General features: G+C 38.1%; 1 protein-coding gene and 1 long non-coding RNA gene across 22 annotated transcripts in view; one reads left to right on the top strand and one right to left on the bottom strand.

The window, feature by feature from the left end:
- ptprfa (protein tyrosine phosphatase receptor type Fa) overlaps window positions 1–7,724 on the bottom strand; it is a 226,059-nt gene extending 218,335 nt beyond the window's left edge. For 10 of the 21 annotated variants that reach the window (XM_035412983.1, XM_035412990.1, XM_035412985.1 and 7 more), the window contains exon 1: window positions 6,428–6,496. In XM_035412983.1, the coding sequence (XP_035268874.1) occupies window positions 6,428–6,441 (14 nt within the window). In that variant the 5' untranslated portion in view covers window positions 6,442–6,496. Of the gene's footprint in view, window positions 1–6,427; window positions 6,497–7,423 lie in introns of those variants that run through there. The other 11 variants (XM_035413001.1, XM_035412997.1, XM_035412999.1 and 8 more) reach the window with 4 other exon arrangements.
- A 2,101-nt stretch (window positions 7,725–9,825) lies between these two features.
- On the top strand, window positions 9,826–14,989 carry LOC118225203. The gene is made up of 3 exons (XR_004764782.1): window positions 9,826–9,947; window positions 10,297–10,400; window positions 14,856–14,989. It is a non-coding gene; the product is annotated as an uncharacterized LOC118225203 (long non-coding RNA).
- The last annotated feature ends 5,825 nt before the right edge of the window (window positions 14,990–20,814 follow it).

The raw sequence follows: 20,814 nt of genomic DNA, 5'->3' as shown, positions 1-20,814 counted from the left end.
GTTCTTGGCTCCCAAGGACCGTGATTTGAGTAACAGGGTAGTGGACCATGGGCACCCTATCGACCAGTGGGGGTCATTAGAGGGCGACGAGACGCAGATGCCAGCTGAATGAACCCCGTCTAACTCTGGGCGATGCCACATCCAATTATGTGTGCACCTGCAAGGCTGCCAGCCACAGTCGGCACTGGCACAAACGCAGTTAGATCTCAGACCGTGGGCCTATCCATGCACTTAACAGGGTGAGCCACCAAGCAACATCTTTAAGTCTAATTTCTAACTGATTTGCATTGTGGTTGCACATTGTTACTACCTGCATTTTAAATAAAGTTGCCACCGCGTGACAAAGTCAAACCCTGACTCAATCGAAAGACGAGGACTGCCGTAGTCCGTTTTCATTTCTTTAAAGTTTTGCTTTGGTACAACATGGTGTTCATTGTCAGATATGAGTCTTTGATGAAGCAGACTGCCACTGACACGTTACCATAACGGGAGAAGGAGAGCACAGCAACAACCCTGTTGACAGGGGCTGTCAAACATTTCATTACAACAACTGACAAGGACTAGAATCTCGATCCCAGCACATTCTAGAATCTACTCTGTCGCACCTGGTTTCTCCCAGCATTTGGCAACATGGGCAAAATGCTATAGGCCAAGCCTATAGGCTATAAATCACACTGCAGGCTAAGCTGAGGCTGACAGTTCCCATCAAAAACTGCCAAAGCAGTAAAAACTGAGGAAATTGTTAAAGTGGTGAAAACGGGGAAAGAAACGGGACTGCCAAAAATAGCGATAATCACAAGATAATGAGCGAAAGAGCACTTGAATACTCTATCAAAATTCTCCTCAGGTAGGCTACTCCAGCACGAATCCTCCAAACACCCATCCCTACTAATTAGCCTTGTACTTTTGCTCAGCTAAACTAATGCTACATCATATGAATGTTTGAGCGGCAGAACATTGGCTACCTAGCATGTGGCCATTGTTTTTCAGAATTAAATTATTAAACATTTACAGTGCTTTAACCCTATTTGGATTTATATGTTGAATGTGTACCTAGACAGAAGATGTGGAACTCAGAGTTTAGTGGCATGAGAGTGACATGACTTTCCATAAACGTTATACTATCCCCGAAAATTTCCACAAACCTTCAACAAAGTCATGAACAACTTCAAAGAGCCATTTTGTTGGACAGACATTTTACCTTACAATTTTTACCTTATGTTTATTCAATTGAATGTTAGATCACAGCATTTGCCTAAACTATAAGCACTACAGCTTGCAAATGTTTTCCTTATTAGACTATTAGATGTTCAAGGACAATATAAATACTGAAAAGGTAAACACAGTACTTTTTCCAGCAAGGTTTATTCGGCTGAGATTTAGCCTAACAAGACTTCATTTTGGTTTTGAAGTACACAATGGGTTTTAACAGCAATGAATTCTTCTGGAGGGATCCCACAATGGAAAAACTGCTTTAACAGCATTTTTGGCAGCTGAATGTCAGTTACTGGAGCAGCAAAGTGACAATGGACTGATTTAATTCCCTTCTTCTCAAACCACTGATTTATATGGTGTTACATGTTATCGTTAGCTGGCCAGGTACATAGCCAGATCTCTCCTCTTCAGGCTTTGTCAGCAATTTTGCATGTCATCTCCCTCTAGCAATCTGACAACAAAGGAGGAGGTCAAGCCAGGACAAGGTGCCGTCATAACCTTTAATTCCTAACCCCTCTCACCCAAACCCCAAAATAATTCGTTCTGCATGCTTCTCTGCCTTTTATTGTACACACCATTTCAATAAGCTCCTTCTCTTAGGAACACTGCATTCCATAAATTATCAAATTGGCTTAACACTCACCCGGACAGATAAAATGCACAGAATCTCCCGGTGACAACCAAATTACGCACAGTTTTTTCATGCGGTAATGGAAAAGGTGTTCCAGCCAAAGTTTCCTTAAAGAGCCAGAGGAGGCGTTTTGAAATTCATAGGGCTTGGGCCACAATACACTCATTTCACCAGAGACAGTCTGAGCTACAGTTTTTCATCTGATATATGAGAGGATGGCTACTTACAGATTTATGTCCAAGTTGAGACAGGCTCCACAACTTCTCATAAGCCTCATAGGGGCGACTTAGTTCAGGAGGTAAGAGCGGTTGTCTGGCAGTCGGAGGGTTGCTGATTCGATCCCCCACCCTGTGCGTGTCGAAGTGTCCCTGAGAAAGACACCTAACCCCTAATTTCTCCCAACGAGCTGACTGGTACCTTGCGTGGCAGCCTTTCACCGTTGGTGTGTGAGTGTGTGTGTGAATGGGTGAATGAGAAGCATCAATTGTAAAGCGCTTTGGATAAAAGCGCTATATAAATTCAGTCCATTTACCATTCATAAAACAAATCAGCATACCACCAAGCAAGGGCTTGACAATAAAGTGCATATAAAAATATGGCCCCCCAAATTGGTGATCCAACCAAATAGCCAGAGTAGCTCTCACTCCATTGGCAACAATTTGGGTGACTAAGGCAAAGTTATTTTTTCCAACAATGCTATCATAACTAGCAGGCTTTTCCTACTTTAAAATGCTAGCTAGTATCTGCATAGCCCAGTCATTCTACCAGTAGACTTAGGCTTTCCTCATTACACTTGAGTCATGGTCAACGTTCAGGCTCAATTACCTTTTTGAACATTAGAAAACTTTAGGCACTCTAGCGCAGAACAGAAATAAGTGAAAAACTTTTATTGGAAGTGAATTCACTCAAGTTTTCATGTTTAGGCAGCTTACTCTTCAAGAGCACCTTGTAGCACCAGGCATTTACCTACTCCTGACTTGTTGCTTAGTGCTTCCATCTTTCAATTACCTTTTCTGTTTGAGGCATTAAGTTTTCCAGTACCTGACCTGGTATCAGAGGCAGTAGAAACATTTTTGTCTGTCGAGCATGAGTGTGGCAGCACCTGGGTATGTCTATAGATCACAGACTTAAATCTGTCATTGCTCGCAAAGGATATGTGAAAAAGTACTAGACATTACTACTTTAATTTACATAACATTAATATGTCTCAAACATTATGGTGCTCTTAAATGGGGGGGGTTGGGGCATTACAGTCAATATTACTCTTACTTAGGTGTCTCGTAGCGTAGCCTGTAGAGCACTGTCCACTATCCATGTGAGCTAACGACGAGCTGCGACATCAGCGAGTCAAATCCGTCCACCTGACCTTTGTTGCATGTCTCTCCCTCTCTCTCACTCCCCATTCATCCCGTCTCTCTACACTTTCCTGTCCAATAAAGCTGAAAAAGCCATAAAACATATATACATTTTTTTTTATATTACCCTTAGTTACCATCAAGGTTCAGTCCAGCTTCCTTTTCTCTGTAAGGACAGCCTGTTCAAGACCTCCATCAAATGAACCATCATTACAATAATGACTTATTATTATAGTTGGGCAGTGATATTATGATGTCGGCAAAATTAAATGCACACTTCGGTGCACTTTAACAGTCTTGCCAAGGGAGTTGTAAAGGACACACATTAAAAGAGCTTATAAAGTGAACCTTTCTAAGCTGGACTTCTGTTTCCACTTTCAGTTATACGACCACACCCTGTGAAACATCAGCGTAAATACTTCATATTTCCATCAGCAGCCTCCCCATTAAGAAACCTGGTTTCAATCTGCAGTCAAATTACTTCTCCTGGCTGCAGGCTGCTACTCTACAATTTTTTTTCCACCTGACAGTCATGCTGCAGCAACCTGTTCCATCATAATACCCTGGCTGTTACTAAAAAAAAAAAAGGAGAAAAAAAAACACTGTGTACCAATAAATAATCACAAAATAAGCCAGCCCTCCTCTAAAATATGTTTATACTCCCACTCACGCCTGAAATTGCACATAATTTATCAACACGGAAAGCATGAGCAAGCATCATCAGAGCAGCTGAGCGGGGCCAGTGCCGAGTGGCTCTTCAGCAGAAACAGTGGTAACGGGAGGACCAGAGTGCGGCAACAGTGCTAATTAGTGGCAGCAATGTTTATCTTTTGTTTACCACAGAGGGCTCTGCCGCCAAGAGGACCGGGAATATATTACGAAGGGCAGAAGCAGAGACAGATGCACTGGCTACAGCCGTCTCTGGCCTACGAGGACACGTGCACACATGCACACGCACAGACAGACACACACGCGCACAGCGCCAAACGCGAACTCCCACAGGCACACCCACCCAAGGCAGAAACCCTGAAAATCGCTTCAGTTAATATTCTGCTAACAGTGAAGTCTCTGAAATGTCCCTGAAAAACATTGCACAGAATATGTTCACAAACACGTTTGAAGGATCCACAAATTCACATCAAACAGCAGATTATGAAAAATATTCATATTCTGTATGTGACACATGGTCTAAAGACACAAAAACAGCTTGATATCATATTGCTTGAAAGGGGGACAGAAGGAACAGACATGTTGGATGAAAGCACTGTGTGGCAGTTTAAGCTCTCTACCCAATGAATCAGATGCTAAAATCACAACACTGAAATCTAAGAATAAAGTAGATTTGGGGAAACGCAGTGATTATAAAATTGAACTGCAACTTTGGACCAAGCCAGCTAGTTAAATGTAGAGTAAAAATATGCTATAACCCTGGTCTACGAATCAGGGCCAGCATAATAAACTACACTTGCATTACCACGATTATCACTTTCAAGGTTAAATTGTTTGATATTCGTCATATTAATGTTCAAAATGTCTTGCTTTATTTCTGTCGACGCAAGTGATCGAAGCACTATACCCAATGCCAGTGAACGCCCCTGCACTCCAGAAGCGAGTCGCTTAAAATAGCTTGATGGGGTGAGCCACGCCAGAGGAAACGCTCTTAAAATTTTGGTCACAAACGTATAATTCGATACTAAAATTGACAACAAACTCCAAAGAGGTTATATTAAACCTCCCAGAAAAGAAAAGGAAAGAAAATTCGACAAGACATTTTAACGGTTCCTACTCGCGGGGTAGGCAGGCAAATCGCACGGTTACAGTCCCGATTCAGTCACTTCCATTTTACCAAGAAAGAAAGAATGTGATGTTATACTTTGCACAAAAAAACCTAGGACAAAGGGGCTAAACGGCTTCCGTTGTTCATGCTGTCTGATACAATTGCTTGTATTTGTTCCTAAGCATTCCCCGTGTGAAACTGTATATCGGGAAACGACACTAACCCTGGTCGGTTTTGTTCTCAGTGAAGTCTCCAGCATTGCGTCTGTAGCATCCACTATGACAGTACAAACTAAAAAAGTAATTAAATCAATCATTCTACTTAAACGTATGGCGTGCATGATCTCCACTAAATAGCTTACCGCTTAGTTTACAATCAGTTTCTTCGGAGCTCATCTGTTTGGACAAATCTCTCATTTGTCGTCTTCGTTTGAATAATTATTATATTATTCAGTATTTTAGGTAAGTATTTGGAAATAAAACTTGAAATCGATCATATGTTCATAGAACCATAGCCTACTTCACACCCAGACCCCAGAACAAACTGCGTAATCTCGGCAGGCCGATTTTAAACTGCTGGCTGGCACGTCCACTGATTAATGTGACAAAAATTGAAAAGTGATTTATTTAACACACTAACGTTATATCCGAGAGCTTCCTGTTTAATACCAAAAGGTAAGACTTGGATTGTCAACCCATTTTTCTAAAAAAGCAAAATGATTTAGCTAGCCGTCTGAAAATACTTAAATAGACTACGGGTAAAATATCCAGTGATACATACCCAGCAATACTAATATGCATGCAGTATCAATGGGTTAGCTACACGAAAACATGATTAGGTTGCTTAATCATGTCCATTAGTATTACATGTTGTGATTTATGGAATATACTGAAGAAACACAATATTCAGCAAAACTGTTCATTTAAACCTATGAACCAACGCAACTGCAATGTTTTCGAAAGCTGGCGGTGTGCTTATCAGGAAATGCGTGCTCTATAACATTTCAAGTTTTATTCTAACATTGCACGGTTAGCCATGTGAAAATATGGAATTGAATGCTGACTTCGTATTCATTCCAAATATGTTCCACGCCTTTCTGTATTTAAAAAGCAAACAATTTGAACAAAGTTAATCGTTTACTAGTCGTCGTTTATTATTCGCGTCCAGACTTGGCACGGCAAGGATAGCTAGCTAACACTGACAATCAACGTCAACTGGTATAAATTAGTTACAACTAACCACAATAGTTGCTTTAGATTAGCCTAGCAAAATACTCATTGCCTGCAGGCTTTGGCAAAATTATGTAACGTTACGAATTCAATAGAAAACGGCTTTGAATGCCATGCATTAAAAAATGTCTATATAAGCTTGCGAAAATAATTAATTTTCAAATGTATACATTCGGCACGTCAGCTTATTAACCAGTTGACGTTACACAATGTTACCTACCCTTTAGGAAACATCTGCTACGTAGCAAGCATCTGTGCAACTGATGATGGCTCAAGCTGAACCGTGAAGTCTTCTTCAATGACCATCTAACTTGCGTCTACCCTACACGTAACGTTAACACCCTTCGGCTAGTTAAACGCCTTAATAATGTCATTACATCTAATGACATTGTTATTTGACTATGCAGTGACACACAACGTTATTTCACTTGGACAACGACATATTCTCAGTAACTTCTGTTTATCACACAGCACAAATTGGCAGCAAGCAATGGCTAATCATATGCTAAGGTAAAATCAAATAGATCATGACATAAACGCAAAATCACTCAATAAGTTAACTGAGTTAGTCTTATAGTTCGTTGATTACAGCTAGGCTACTACTGCACTTTGGATATGTAACGGATGCTAGCGGACAACACGTTTTAAATAACGTCGGCATGTTGCAAAACAAATTACTTGGCTGCATAGCTAGTTCTTTGACAATGCACGTCACGAGTGTATCAAATCCAGGAAAAACAAAGAAATCAGTTGTTAATGTTTTTTGTGCAGCGTATTTATTTTTCTAATTTCAAACAACCTGCTCAACGACGAAACAGGTTCAACAGGCGAGCGCTGTTTGAGTTTGTGCGCTAGTGCTAGTGGCGTTGCTATTGATAGCTAACGTTAACGTTAGTTCTGCTAGCTTTTGTTTCTGTGGGGAAAAAACTGTGTCGTTGCATCCACAGTTAAGTACACACCAAACAAATCAAGCCAGCAAGAAAACAATACTTCTTAGTCTAGAACAGAAAATTGATCGGTGGTTAGAAATATATGCCACATAATACAACACGTTGGATCTTCAGTCACGTAGCTACAAGTTACCCAATTTTGAATCTCTTAAACATCTTTAGCATATAATCAACATACTGACGCTGATTTAGCCCTAGTCTCCGCCTTTGTGCAGTTTCATGCAAAATATCCAAGGTTTAAGAAATCTGATTAAAAGAAAACTCACGGTCTCTCCGTTCCTCTGCCGTTTGCATTTCTCTCTTAGCAATTCAGCAACCACTTCGTTCTCCCGGTAGTTTACAAACGAAACTATAAATCCTCTTTTAAATCAGTGAACCGCCTTCGATTCCAAATAAATTGAAAGCCGTCCGTAATGTATACCACGAAGAATCTGAAGTATAATCCCGGGATGGATAGCTGTTTCTGTTTTGATGATATTTATTTTCCCCTAGAACCGGCGTGTCTGAGTTTCTCCCACTCACTTGCTCGCCCGCTGTCCCTCGCGCAGCGTCACGCCGAAGCTCTTTGGTCTCTCTCTCTCTCTCACTCACTCACGCACTCTCTCTCTCTCACACACACACACACACACACAGACGGGTTGCCCACGCAGGTTTTCGGATTTGCTCGGACGCACTCGATCCTGCACGAATCTGTGATACCTGCAACGTTAGATAAACATCAGAACGATATTCCTCTTTAATGGAATAAATCAATGTTACAAAAAAGTAGCCTACTCTAACGTCAGATATAAGTAAATTCCCCCAGAATAAAGATAACACAGGACAAGAGCCACTTAGAGATCAAGAGAAAACCATTAAACTACAAAGAAATTAGACAGTAGACCTTCACGAGGTCCATTACTGATTTACTATAACCTACTATACTATTGTACGGCAATCAAAACAAATCATATTACGCCACGTTAGGCTACAATGGCAGAATAAGCAAGGCTTATATATTCCTCATTAGCCTATATATTCCAGTCTAATAGGCCTACAACGCCAAGACACCGTGATTACTAATCCATTTACCATTTACCATTTACTAATCAAATAACTTGCAAATGATACATAGGCTAAAGCAGTGGGATTTCCCGGAGCATTGACCATCCCCTCCGCTAAATGTGATAATACGAAACTAGGCCTATAGGTTTAGTAGCCTACGCCTACATGTTATAGGATTTAATAGGCCTACTGCATTAAAGTTTGGTATACGTTATCTTCGTTGTGATCGTTTAACTTAAAAAATAAAGATTTTATAGGCCTAACAAAAATTGGCTGGCAGAAGATCCTGTCTTTTCTGTCTTTAAACATACAAATAAATATTGTTCCCCTTAGTGGCTGGCTAGTGTCTGCCAAATGCATCATTAAATAATTACAGGAACATATTGAGCCCCACAACTGAGGAAATTCCACAAACGTCCCTGTGTGTACGCACGTATCCTAAAATTAATTAATTCAAATTTATTTTTTTGTCAAAAAATAAGTAGCTAGACAAACTAACATAACTTTAAAATTAGCCCAAATTAGGTTTTTGATGTGATTTATGTTTAGTGTGTTTTGAAGAGGCTCGTAGGGTTGTGTGTATGACGATGGATATAATCACTAAACTCATAAAATGCAATAGAAGACAACTCAGTATTGTTACCCTTGTGAAGTGCTGAAAACAGGGGTGCGAATAATTGGTTTGAATCTTTTTTGGGGGGAAAATGTTCCTTGCAAATTGAAATCCTTTTCTCTGAGGAACTGTATTAGTGCAAAATAAAATATAGTAATTTCCCCCTTTGAGCAAGAACCTGTATTGCCTATTCATTGCATGTTGCTTATTGACTGTTCAAACCTGCTCATGGTCTGTTTATTTTTATCCAGGTTCATGTCAAGGATATGAATATATTTTGAGGCACTGTACATCCCTTGTACTTTTTTTATGTGCACCCAAAGTTAGCTCATAAAGGTTAAGAGATTGTTTCATCTATTTGGAGACTGTATAATTCATATAATCAGTGTTTATTTTGTTTTAATTTACATATTTTCTTTCATCTATATACCTTCTTCATGGTGAATTTAATTGTGGATTGAAAAGGTTTTGTTAATGGGAGCGATATTTAATATTTCATGAATGTTTAATGGCAGCTGGAAGGCTTACCCCCCATAGCCCTTGTGTGCCAACTGACTGGTGGTAGTGAAGTTGATTATACTTGGATAAGAAAACTCCTGGCAGGTTGTTCCTAGCAATAGTGTTGATGAGCCAATAGGGGGCATTCACCCCTCTGAGTGAAGCAAATTAAGAGCACCAGGGAGGTGACAGGGACCCTGTGTAGAAAGAGTGTATTCCAGATTAGGTGATGAACTAAGGTCCTGATTCACTGTGCATTATTAAAATTACAACACAGATAGAGAAAGTATGTTAATCTCACTCGGCTATCCAATTACCAATCTGGTTTTCAGTCTGACTACAGGATCACCCAAGTGAGTTCCCAGCAGCCTTCACCACTACTATACAATCCTTTCTTGCATCCCTCTTGGCATCATGATTTGTCACAAGCAAAACAAGTCAGACTACTGACCAGAATTAAACATTTTATTTCATCAGTAACAATCATTCTTTTTGCATCTCTGATAGATGGTTGCCGATCAATTTCTTCTGACAAGAGAAATTATGTAAAGCATTGACTGTTTAGCTCTGGCCAATGACTATGTTCAGGAGACAGGAATGTGCCCTTCACCAAGTATAAACACAAAGGATTTAAGGTACAAATGTTTCATATAAATTTGATTTTGTGATATATACTTTAGATATAATGGGTGCATTACTAATCTGATAACAGTTTTCTGCCAAAGTTAACAGTTATATATAGTAACACACAATGTTCTTAGGCAAAATCATGGCACATAATTAGGACAGGGCTATATTAGGACTCATTTGGTAACAAATATACCATATGCAAAGATCAGGATAGTTTACCAAATTAGTTGTGATTTTTGAATTATATTTAGAATACGTGTATTGCAGTCAAATCAAGTAATGAGATTTAAAATGATCTGTTTACGTGTCTGTCCCAAATGACTGAATAAACAGTGTTTATTATGTACTCGACAGGTACATAATGAGCATTATTAGAAGCACTGATTTTGGTAATAATATGGCTGGCTACAGCTGATTCTGGACGCTGTGTGTCTTCAGGGGAATTCCTGGTCAGTCAGGTAAATCTTTTATCCCATCCTGTTGCATTCTGCATTGTTTAAGTAGCTACTGCTGCAATTCCCATGTTTTGCCTGTGCCACCCTCAGGGTTGATGAGGGCTCATCCAAGATCATCCATAATTTGACAAGTGGGATAAATCTTCCAAGGTCAAATGAGACCACATTCTGGATGATTCTTGGACTGGCAGTGCAATGGATAGCCTTTTAATGTTGACCTCATCCGAATATAAGTGACTCAGGAATTTGATCCTTTGGAAAAAAATGACATGAATGATTATGAGCACTGAGTGCAGCTGTTATTGAACATAAATCTTTTATTTGCTCAACTCCTATTAGTAAAAAAAAAAAAACCCTAACCCACCGCACCCTATCCCAGTTCTTATGATGAAATTTTAACTCATACACAATGAAAAAGTGTACAAGATGAAGTTTGTAGAAGTACAATTTTAAATATTACATGAATGTGATTGATACCAAATCATTGTCATGCCTTTATCAACATTTACTTTAGATATGCATATTCTATTACAATGAAATTGCTTTGCATTAAATGCAACTTCAATGCATTATTTACATACTTGCCCATTTTCTAAGCTTTGGGACACTGAAATTGTTTTGTTCATATTTATTAAGTCCAAGAACTTAGAAAACTGAGAACAGAAATATTTACGTTGTCATTTTCGTTAATCAAATTAGAATTGCAAGAATAATACAATTTTTCTTACATATGTATACATACTGAATGTTTACCTTTACCTTAATCGGTTTATATTCAATATTTTAAGTCACCATTTTTATTCTTAGATTACTGTACATGCATTCTGAATACTACTATTACTACTACTAATAATAATAATAATAATAGGAAGAAGAAAAATAAATAATAAATTAATAAATATAATGTTGACACTACACTTACAGGCAGCAGCCACTTAGCTTCTTGAGGAAAATGACTTATGACCTATATTTTCCACAGATTGGAATAGCTGGCTTGCAGTGTCATGCATCAGTGGGGAATAACCTTTGCTGAATCAGCTGAGCTTTGGTGCTTTTTAGATTTTCCCACAGAAATAATTACAATGACCACAAACTCTTTGTCTACATAAAAATGAACTTTTAACTGTACCTTCTAACCACTTGTGAACACACAGAGTTAGGTATGGGCACACGTATTAGCTCCAAAATTGGGTTATCACTCCTTCCTCATCTTCCTCTTCAGAAATTTTCCTGCTCATTACGTAATCATACATCCATCTTTCCCACTGACCTATAACATAACAAGGGTAGCATTGCTTTGAAATTCAATCATTCTGATGCCAGCAATGTTGTATGCAGCTAGTAGCCTTTTTGTTGAAAAAAAGTATTTATATATACATATATATATATATTTCCCATTGTTAAACTATAGAGATACAAGACATCTCCACCACCCTCCTGAATAGTTCCACAGGATAGTGATGTTAATGTCAGCCCCTATCACTTCCAGAAGAAGAGAACTGCAAACTTCTGAGGCAGGTTGTTTATTTCATTCCTTTGAAATTGCCTTGAATTTTTTAACATGGAAAAAGTTGACACACCACTATTTGGAGACATTGCTTACAAGAGAGCTGGGTGCTTGTCATATCAAATACATTAATATTGAATGCAATTCAACTGAAAGGCTGGAATAGTCTTGGTCTAAACATTGTATTCCATTGACGCAAATATTTTATTTTCAGCCAAAGGACTAAAAACAGAATTCACTTCCTTTGTAGAAGATTTGCATACGGTACATAGTGCGACAAGCTATAACAAATTTATTTTCAGCATGCTAATTATATGCTCATTATGCTGACTATGATACTTTTGGGAAGCATAACTTCATTAAATTTTGTTCAAATTGTTTTTGTTTATCTGTGAATGATTGGGATGCGTTATTTTGGAGAGCATGCTTACAGAAAACAGCACGCATAAAAAACCATTATATTCTTAAATGCGCTCTTGACAATGTCTATGGAAAGACAGCCTAATTGCCCCCCCCTCCCCTTCACATTAATATTAATAATAGTATTAAGGTTATAAACAGCAATACACTGCTTCTGTCTCTGCTGATGTCTTCCAAACAGCTGACAGAAATTATTCAAATGGAAAGAAGTGCCAAAGGTCATTTTCCATCTTATAGTCTACTGACAGTTAAATGAGAGTTTGAAATGGCTGCCGATTTGTGTGCAGCTAGTACTGTGGCAATAGACTAATTTTCACGATACCATGGGAACCTGGCTTTCTTATCTCTAGCTCATGCTAGAATGCAGATATTCCAGCCCATTACGTTGAAAGCACTAGGCTATGTTTGAGGCTGGAATTAAATGATATACTTAATTCACTAATACTGACTCCGCCACTAGTTTCAAACTTGATGCCTTGGTTTAATCTTCTGAAAACTTTCATTCCATGTCAAATTTAATCTGTTATATTGCACTGCACAGTAAACTATTGCTCTGAAACAGTAAATAGATGACAGGAGAGCTGCCAAGAAGCTGTAATGTATGTTTAGTTTCTCACTGTCTTGTGAATTTTGTTGTTAAGTAGTCAGTAATTCCTACAGCAGAAACTACATAAAAAATGTAATTTTCTACATTATATTACTGCATTTGACTTACACATTCTGATTACCAGTATTTATAGTGTATACTATACAATGTACATTATTGTATTGTCTACAATAATATTTATGTTCCCATTGATACCATAAGAGTGTTGTGTACTGAGTTTTCCATAACATGAGAAGTTTATGGTTCTTATTTTTAGTGTGTAATTTTCTCCAGCAATGAAAAGATTCACATTGCATTCGGAAGTATAATAATAGATATAAGACAAATAAATTTTTACAGATTTTGGGTAATTTTACAATAATACAACATAATGCACAGTGATAAACTGCATCACATATACTTTTCTAACAGCTTTTTCAGATGGCTTTCAGATTTGGGATCAAGTGTTGGGTCAAATTCTGGATACCAATCCTTCATCTGGCTGCAGGATATGTAGTATAAGTTCCTCAATGTGAAAGCATTGCACAGATAGAATCATCCCTCTTTATGTAAAAAATGTGGTGTATTAATTTCTATTTAACTAAACTACCCTCTCTTTGACTAATTAAATGTTTACCTGGAAAGTAGGCATAATGCATAAATAATGCATAAGTGATTAAGAAATCACAAAAAGCATGGGCAATAAACCAACTATTTTGTAGATAAATGAATGTGACAAAGTTTTCTGAAAAAAACATATAGTAGTTATATTCATGAAAAAGAATATACTTTGATTTACTCATCATATAATGATTAAAGATTATTTATTTTTATACCATCTTAATTATTTCCTTTAAAGAATATTGTGTAACATCCTATTTAGATTTAAATTACAAAGAGATGCTTTCTGTCAACCAGATAAAAATTAATTTAGGGGGTATTCAGTGCTTCCCTCTAAATGTAGATTTCAAAGCAATCATTTATGATTTATTCGAGATTAAACCTTGGGTAAGAAATGGTATTTTGTAGAACGTAATTCTTCATGTCCCTTTATTAAACATCTCATAATAACCTTTGCATACATGATATTGTTTAATAAAGGCTGATTACACATTGTAATATTCCCACAAATCTTAAAATTATCAACAGATTGATAACCCCTTCAGATTGACAACCTCTTCCCTGAGCTCTGTCACAAGGTCATTTTCTGAAATTCTTTGTGAGGAACAGAGGTCTGTAGAGGACAATTGGTATAATTATGTGGGCCTATTATGTAGAAATCCTTCACAGCAGTGCAGTCAGGAATTGTGACATAGGGGTGTGAAATTTCATTGCAGTCCTAATTACTGAAGAGAATGTATTTTTTTTTCTTCCTGTCCATCTTAAAAAGATGATCAACGCCAATAGGGATTGACAGACTGCAAAGTCCATCTGAAGAAGCACACATTCTGTTTTTTTTGAGAGAAAACTATTTAGTAGGTCTCCTGAATTAATACTATATGTCCTACATCTTTATGTTTGTGCCAAAGTGGCTTAAAGCTATACAGTGTGCAGGTGATTATAACATTGATGTGGAATCTCTGTGGGTCAGGTATGAAGTATCATTCTCAATCATTTGCAGGATCTTTTATGCTTTTTGTTCAGCTAAAATTTTATATTTTTCAAAATATTTAGCATATTTTGGCCATGCAGGAATAGAATTGCCCATCCCTATGAAAAGTACCACTCTTCTCTACAGTACAATGCTAAACGTAAATGAACCTTTTATACTCCTTCTGTAACTCTTATTTTGAAGATTGATTTGAAATGAATCGGGTGAAGATTTAAATACCATAGCTTCATAGAGCATTGCTACATTGTATGTTTTTAGCATGTTGTGTTGTCAAAAACACATGAATCCAAATGTCCTACAGTGCTCCTGAGTCCAAGCAATGTTGTGTTTCAGGAATTAAATGAGTGAGCGAAATTGGAAAAGGATGAAGGACCAAAAGCCCAGTTTCCCAGCAACATTAAAAAGTGCTTGCAAGAAAACGGACCCTGAGCTTGCAGTTTGTCAGACTGCCAGTTAGGACTGAATGTTTCAAAACAGTGAAGGGATGAAAGTTGCATTAAATAAAAAAATGAGTGGATCTACCATATGCTGATTTGAAAAAATAATTGTGCTTTTCTCAGAAGGTAAACATATTGATTAGTGATTAATAGCTCCACCCCTTCATTTTGCAGCTGAGTGGAAGAGGAAAATGGGTTTTAGAGATATTACTATAAAAAGTTTAAACATGTTGAACATATTAAAGCCTAGTAAGTCCAATAACTTTAATGGGTCAACAGATATAGCAGCCTATGTGATGGTCAGTGGTAGGGATATGAGGGTACCAAAAGTCTTTCTAGTATTTTATATGTTGAGAAGTTTGCATGACAAGTAACTCATACTAAATTTCAATTTAATCGTTGTTACATATTAAACAGATGCACATATAATGAAGTACTTGTTGTAGAAGATATTTACATATTTTATACCTAAACCTAAACTTAAGTTCACGAGAAGAGAGTAGAGGAGTTTAATCATTTGTTGAGCTAAATTGTAATCACAGTGTTTAGGGACTCCATGAGTAAGAACAACGCATAATGAATTCTATGGCCATCGTCTTCTGGACAGCTTCACCCATCTTGAAAAAATAACTCTTTTTCTGCATACTATGAGCAGTATTATTTATTCAATTTGAGTTCAGATTCAGTGTCTCAGCTGTGCCCTCGAGACTGCACTTAAGTATATCCCCACATACAGTAATACAAAACTTGAAAAGATTTTTTTCTTCTTCTGAAAACAGCATAATATCACCAAACAGAGTTCCAGGGTTTGTGTTCTAATGAGACTGACAGAGCACTTCAGGTCATGGCCGTATTCAATTTGAAAGAATGAGCCTGAATACACCCTGCCAGGGAGAGGGGTGTTAGGATTGCTAATGGTTGAAGCAGCCATTATGTGAGGAGGGTGATAGATAAAACCTTCCAAAAGGTCATGATTCCCCTGCACACAGTGATTAAAAATGTTTGATTTTGATAGAAAACAAGCATTTCTGAACACTGTGTTCAGCAAGTATCTATCGCCCTCCTTAGGAGGAAACGTAGGAAGGCTTAGATGGAAATGTTAACATAAAACATCAAAATCGGTTTGCTGACAACTGCCTCTGAAAATTATCCAAAATGCGAGTTTAAAAGCAAATGAACCTCCTGTATAGCCTGTGTTTGATGAGACTAATGGGAAATTTTTGCCCTCCTGCTTCCTGGTTTGGGAGGCAGAAAGGCAGTGCCAGTGCTAGTATTGCAGCTGCTTTGTGGCGCCCCTCACTGTTCTACCAGCTTTTGGTGGATTAAGATGGCAGGTCGCACACATTTCCTCTTGGCCACCTGGCTACCAAAAGCAGAGATGCTCTACACTGCTGTGGCTCAAAACAAAACTCCACATTAATCCTGCATGAGAAGGAACTTAACTGACCACACACCTACTATCACAAATTCATTTTGTTATCAAAAATTATTCTATTTTCTTGGATTTTTTTTTCTTCCCAATCTGGGAATCACAAGCACCCATCTCATTTCTGCAATGGAACAACAGCTGCATTTGCTGGAACTGCTTCTTTTCCCCCCACCACAGCAGTAAGCTGAACAGTCACTGCATGGGAGAAGACCACCTCGTCCACAGCTGGTGCAGGCAGTTTCTCCTGTGCAACGAGACAGGCACAACCTAGCCAAATTAAAGTTTCCCTCTCCAGGTGATGGCAAGTTATCTTGTTAGACAGTGAACTGCCAACAGTTCCTCCCGAAAACACATTCCAGAGTCAAGAAATGAGCTGCCTAGCAGGAGAGTAAATAGCTTTTAACACGACTCGACACCCAAGCTTAAAGCCATTGATGAGAAGGCTGCCGAAGAAAACATGCTGTGATACAGCATCTTTGGCACGGCAGTCAAAAAAAGAAAATGGAGCGACTATATACATCTCACATGCTTAAGGTAAAGATCTCTGGATGTCAAAAAGGTGTTTGTAATTCAAAACTAATGCGAAATCAATGTATGAGTATAATGCATTCGCAGGGAAGACATTCCTCATACTCATACTCTCCTTTGTATCTGCGCTCATTGAAGTAATTATCAGTAACACGTGAACCCAAAACTGGAGTCGAGGGATTAATAGATCCCAATCACATCCTTTCAGGGATTTGCAGTCAGGAAACAGTCCAACTTAATGGTGGATGGGAGAAAAAATAGCTTTTGAAGCTTCAGCACTTCAGCCAGTGTAATCACTTTCAGCCAGATTCTTAGAATTGGTTGAAAAACACCCACTATTCTTACATTTTCTGACTTCTAAGTGCTGCTTTCTTTGATGATAAGAGCATTTATGCACACTGTTGCATTTATGAAGCACCAAAGAGACAGGGCTTATATGTATATCTACTTTTCTGTCTGCACAGACATACTGACAAAACTCATAGTATTTTGTATCTTACACCATGTAGACAACATCTCCCACCTATACAATACACTCCTACCCATAAAAATAGACTTGTAGCAATTCTTTGAAAACAATGTGCTCAAAACTCACTATAATGTACTATAATAAGGAGTAGACATACTCGTAAAAAAAATGCAGTTTGTGCTCCTTGTTGCACAACAGCTGTGAACACCATCCGCACCATATCAAAGACTGATTCATTAAAATATTGATGCAAATTAAGAAGTCAGGAAATCACACCCAAATAGTTTGTGATCACAGCTCACAAGTTACATAATATTTCTTGCTTTCAGTTGCAAAACATAACATTTCATCCATTAGATCAGCCTTCATAAGATACTTGATGAAAAAGGGTCATGCCACGCTTTATCTTGAGGCTGTGTCTGGTCTCAGCTGTTTGAGCACAATTCATTTTTAAATTCTGAAACGGGTCTTGGCATGAAGTGATCTCCAAAACTCCATACTGCATTATAGGGCATTTTCATTTACCGTTACAATTATTCCGCTCCTCTGTTACAGTTTTCCCAAATAGGTTGTATGAATGTAAGATGGGACCGCTTGTACTTTGGTGTAAGTTGTATCTGACTCAATTAAGTAATGAACGTAACTCAAACAGGCAATGACTACTGATATGTCAAAGCTGTCTGAAGTAAAATTTCATAGTGTGAGACTAAATATTTTCAGAGTAAATGAACAAAATCCAAAAACTGTTACATTTGTACTGGCTCTCATCAACATCCCTTCCCATCACACTGAGCCCTCTGTCAATTTAATGCATGTTCTCAGTCAACTAGCGCCCCCTTCCTTTCTGCAGACCATTACTTTAGCTGTGCTGGAAGACTGCAATTCATACACTGCCATTGCAGGCAGACCACAGGCACGAGCAACTTGTAGAATCACCATGGTCACCTACAGTATGTGCCATACTACAGGAATTTCAACCACAGTCAGTACTGCCAAGGTCAGGATTCAGTTTCATGCCTTGGTTTGCATAGAGAATCAATGCTAGTAAAAAGAGAATCTCTGCATTGAAACTCTCAGTGTTTCACTGTCAGAGTCTGTGACAAATCCTGAAAAGCTATACATTATATATGTATAGGCACACACAGAAAATACAATATTGAAGCATATAAAATAAAGGAATACACATATCTGTGTAGTCTGATAGGTACCAGTTATTTTTCAGCTGGACTAAGTAATTAGGCGCATCCAGAAATTTTATTCCAGCTCCTCAGTCAGCATTTCTTTGGTAGATTGGGTTTCTAATGTCATTTCTTCTCTATAGCAGAGCTCTTAGGGAATCTGTTTTTCCTGTGTTCCTAGGGAGACTCCAGAAAGGGATAATAGCTGGTTAATTTTTAATTTCTTGAATGCAAAGCTGTGTTTTCGTGGGCCAAGCACTAATGGCCACGGATTAGGTATCTTACAGATATCTCTGGAGAACCTTGGGAAGGATCTTCCGATCCACCGAACACCATTAAAGCATAAAAACGAGCCACTTGGAGACACACTGTCCACCTATTGACTAACTGGAGCTCTTACTGAGTAGCTTCAGTATGCAAATCAAGTGCAGTGCACTTGAGAATGGCAGGAGGTAATTTCCTCATCATTTAGTGTGTTTGTGTGGAAACCTAGTTAGCACAGTTTAACATTGCTCTTATTTGTAATCCATTGTAATTTATTGGTATATTGTTTTCTCCAAATAGCACAGTTTAACTGCAAATAAACAGTATGGTTCATGCCTCTGTGATGCCAGACTGCAGGTCTATTCACACTAATGGTACTGAGAAAACAAGTTATAACCCATACTGAGTTTTTGGAAAAAGGGGGAAAAGCAAGTGTTGGTATGGCCCCAGTCATGCACAAATGCATGATACCTTTCTGTACAAAGGCTAGTGCCTATCCACATATAAAGATTAATGTGCCCAAGGTATGTTGTTGTAGACTTGTAAATCATTGTGAGTTTTCCAAAAGAGTGAAAAGGATGATTGTTATTATTTACTCAGATGTTCCATTACTGTGGTTATCAGGTATGTGAAATGACTAGTGACAGCAGTGCTGTGAATTAAGTGTTTTTGTCCCAAACCCTGTTCCAAGGTCATTAATGAGCATACATTACCAAGTCCAGCTCACATTCCCCTGACAGTGACAAATAAGCAGCCAGAAACTGTGTTTCCTCCGCAGATTTCCTGAAATAAGCAGACAAGGATAAACAGGAGATAAAGATCAGGGCTTCTTGGGGGCATTGTGAAAGTAAAATCATGGATTTATGTGTTCAGATCTTGATATTTTGAGAACACAACATCTGTCTTCCAGTATTTAACAAAATATTTTACTCCACATTAAGCATCTTGCTGAGTTATCAATGAATCATTCAAATGTCAATGTTTTAGCTACTCCAGAGACCTAAAAAAAGAAAATTGCTGAAACATGGACAACTGGTCAGTACAAGGTTAACATATCAGAGCTACAAGTTAAATTAAGTTTTTGGAGTTAATTTGGAGTTCACATTCTATTTGCATTATTATTTATTGCCTCTAGCAAACAAAATCCAATATTCTCCACTATTTATGTATGAATTTAAAATCAAATAAGTGTAGTAGAAATGCTAATATATATTTTACTTTTGTGCGTAGGGCTCTGCCTCAGAAATTACTGAGCTTAAACATATACGGTTTGTGAAGTTCATCAGAAGCATTTGGTTTATTTAATGAGTATCTGAGCATGGCAGATCTGCTAAGAACCTAAGAAACAGGGCTGCTGTGGGCTCCCGTATAGAAACATGCTTTCAACTCTGCACAAAGTAATCATGAATCACATTTTTTCCAGAAATTACCATGCAGTTCACGGGGTGCTCAGTCAGAAGATGTCAGAGCTGTCAGAAAAGCCAGTCGAGTCATACCCCTGTCATACGCTTTTTTTCCCTTTCAGGTGAATCTGAAGTAATGCTGGATGTTAAATGACTGTATTTCTCAGGTATCAGAATGCAGTTGAATTTTCTAACTTGGGGAAACAAATCCAAGCAACAAAGCAGAGACTATAATTTTCACTTGTGGTGCCAGAACTACTTCAACAAAATATGTAAATATGGACTCAATCACTGGAATTAATACCAGACTTTGGTGCCTGTTGGTAGCTGATCTTCATCTTACTCCCACCACTGACAAGTTTGGAGATCACTGTGATTACACAAGACTGCCGGTCAACAGATCAAGAATATACAGTAACTATACAGCCACGAGAACTGTGAGACTAATGTCAGTTTTATGTTTTCATTTCATACTCAAACTTATGACATTCTGAAGCACTTGATGCTAATTTGTTTATTCCCAATACGCACACGTACACTCACGCACACACGCACCCACACACACACACACACACATGCACAAC

This window comes from Anguilla anguilla, chromosome 4, assembly GCF_013347855.1.
Source record: "Anguilla anguilla isolate fAngAng1 chromosome 4, fAngAng1.pri, whole genome shotgun sequence".
Classification (NCBI taxonomy): Eukaryota; Metazoa; Chordata; class Actinopteri; order Anguilliformes; family Anguillidae; genus Anguilla; species Anguilla anguilla.
This window is presented reverse-complemented; position numbering and strand designations above follow the sequence as displayed.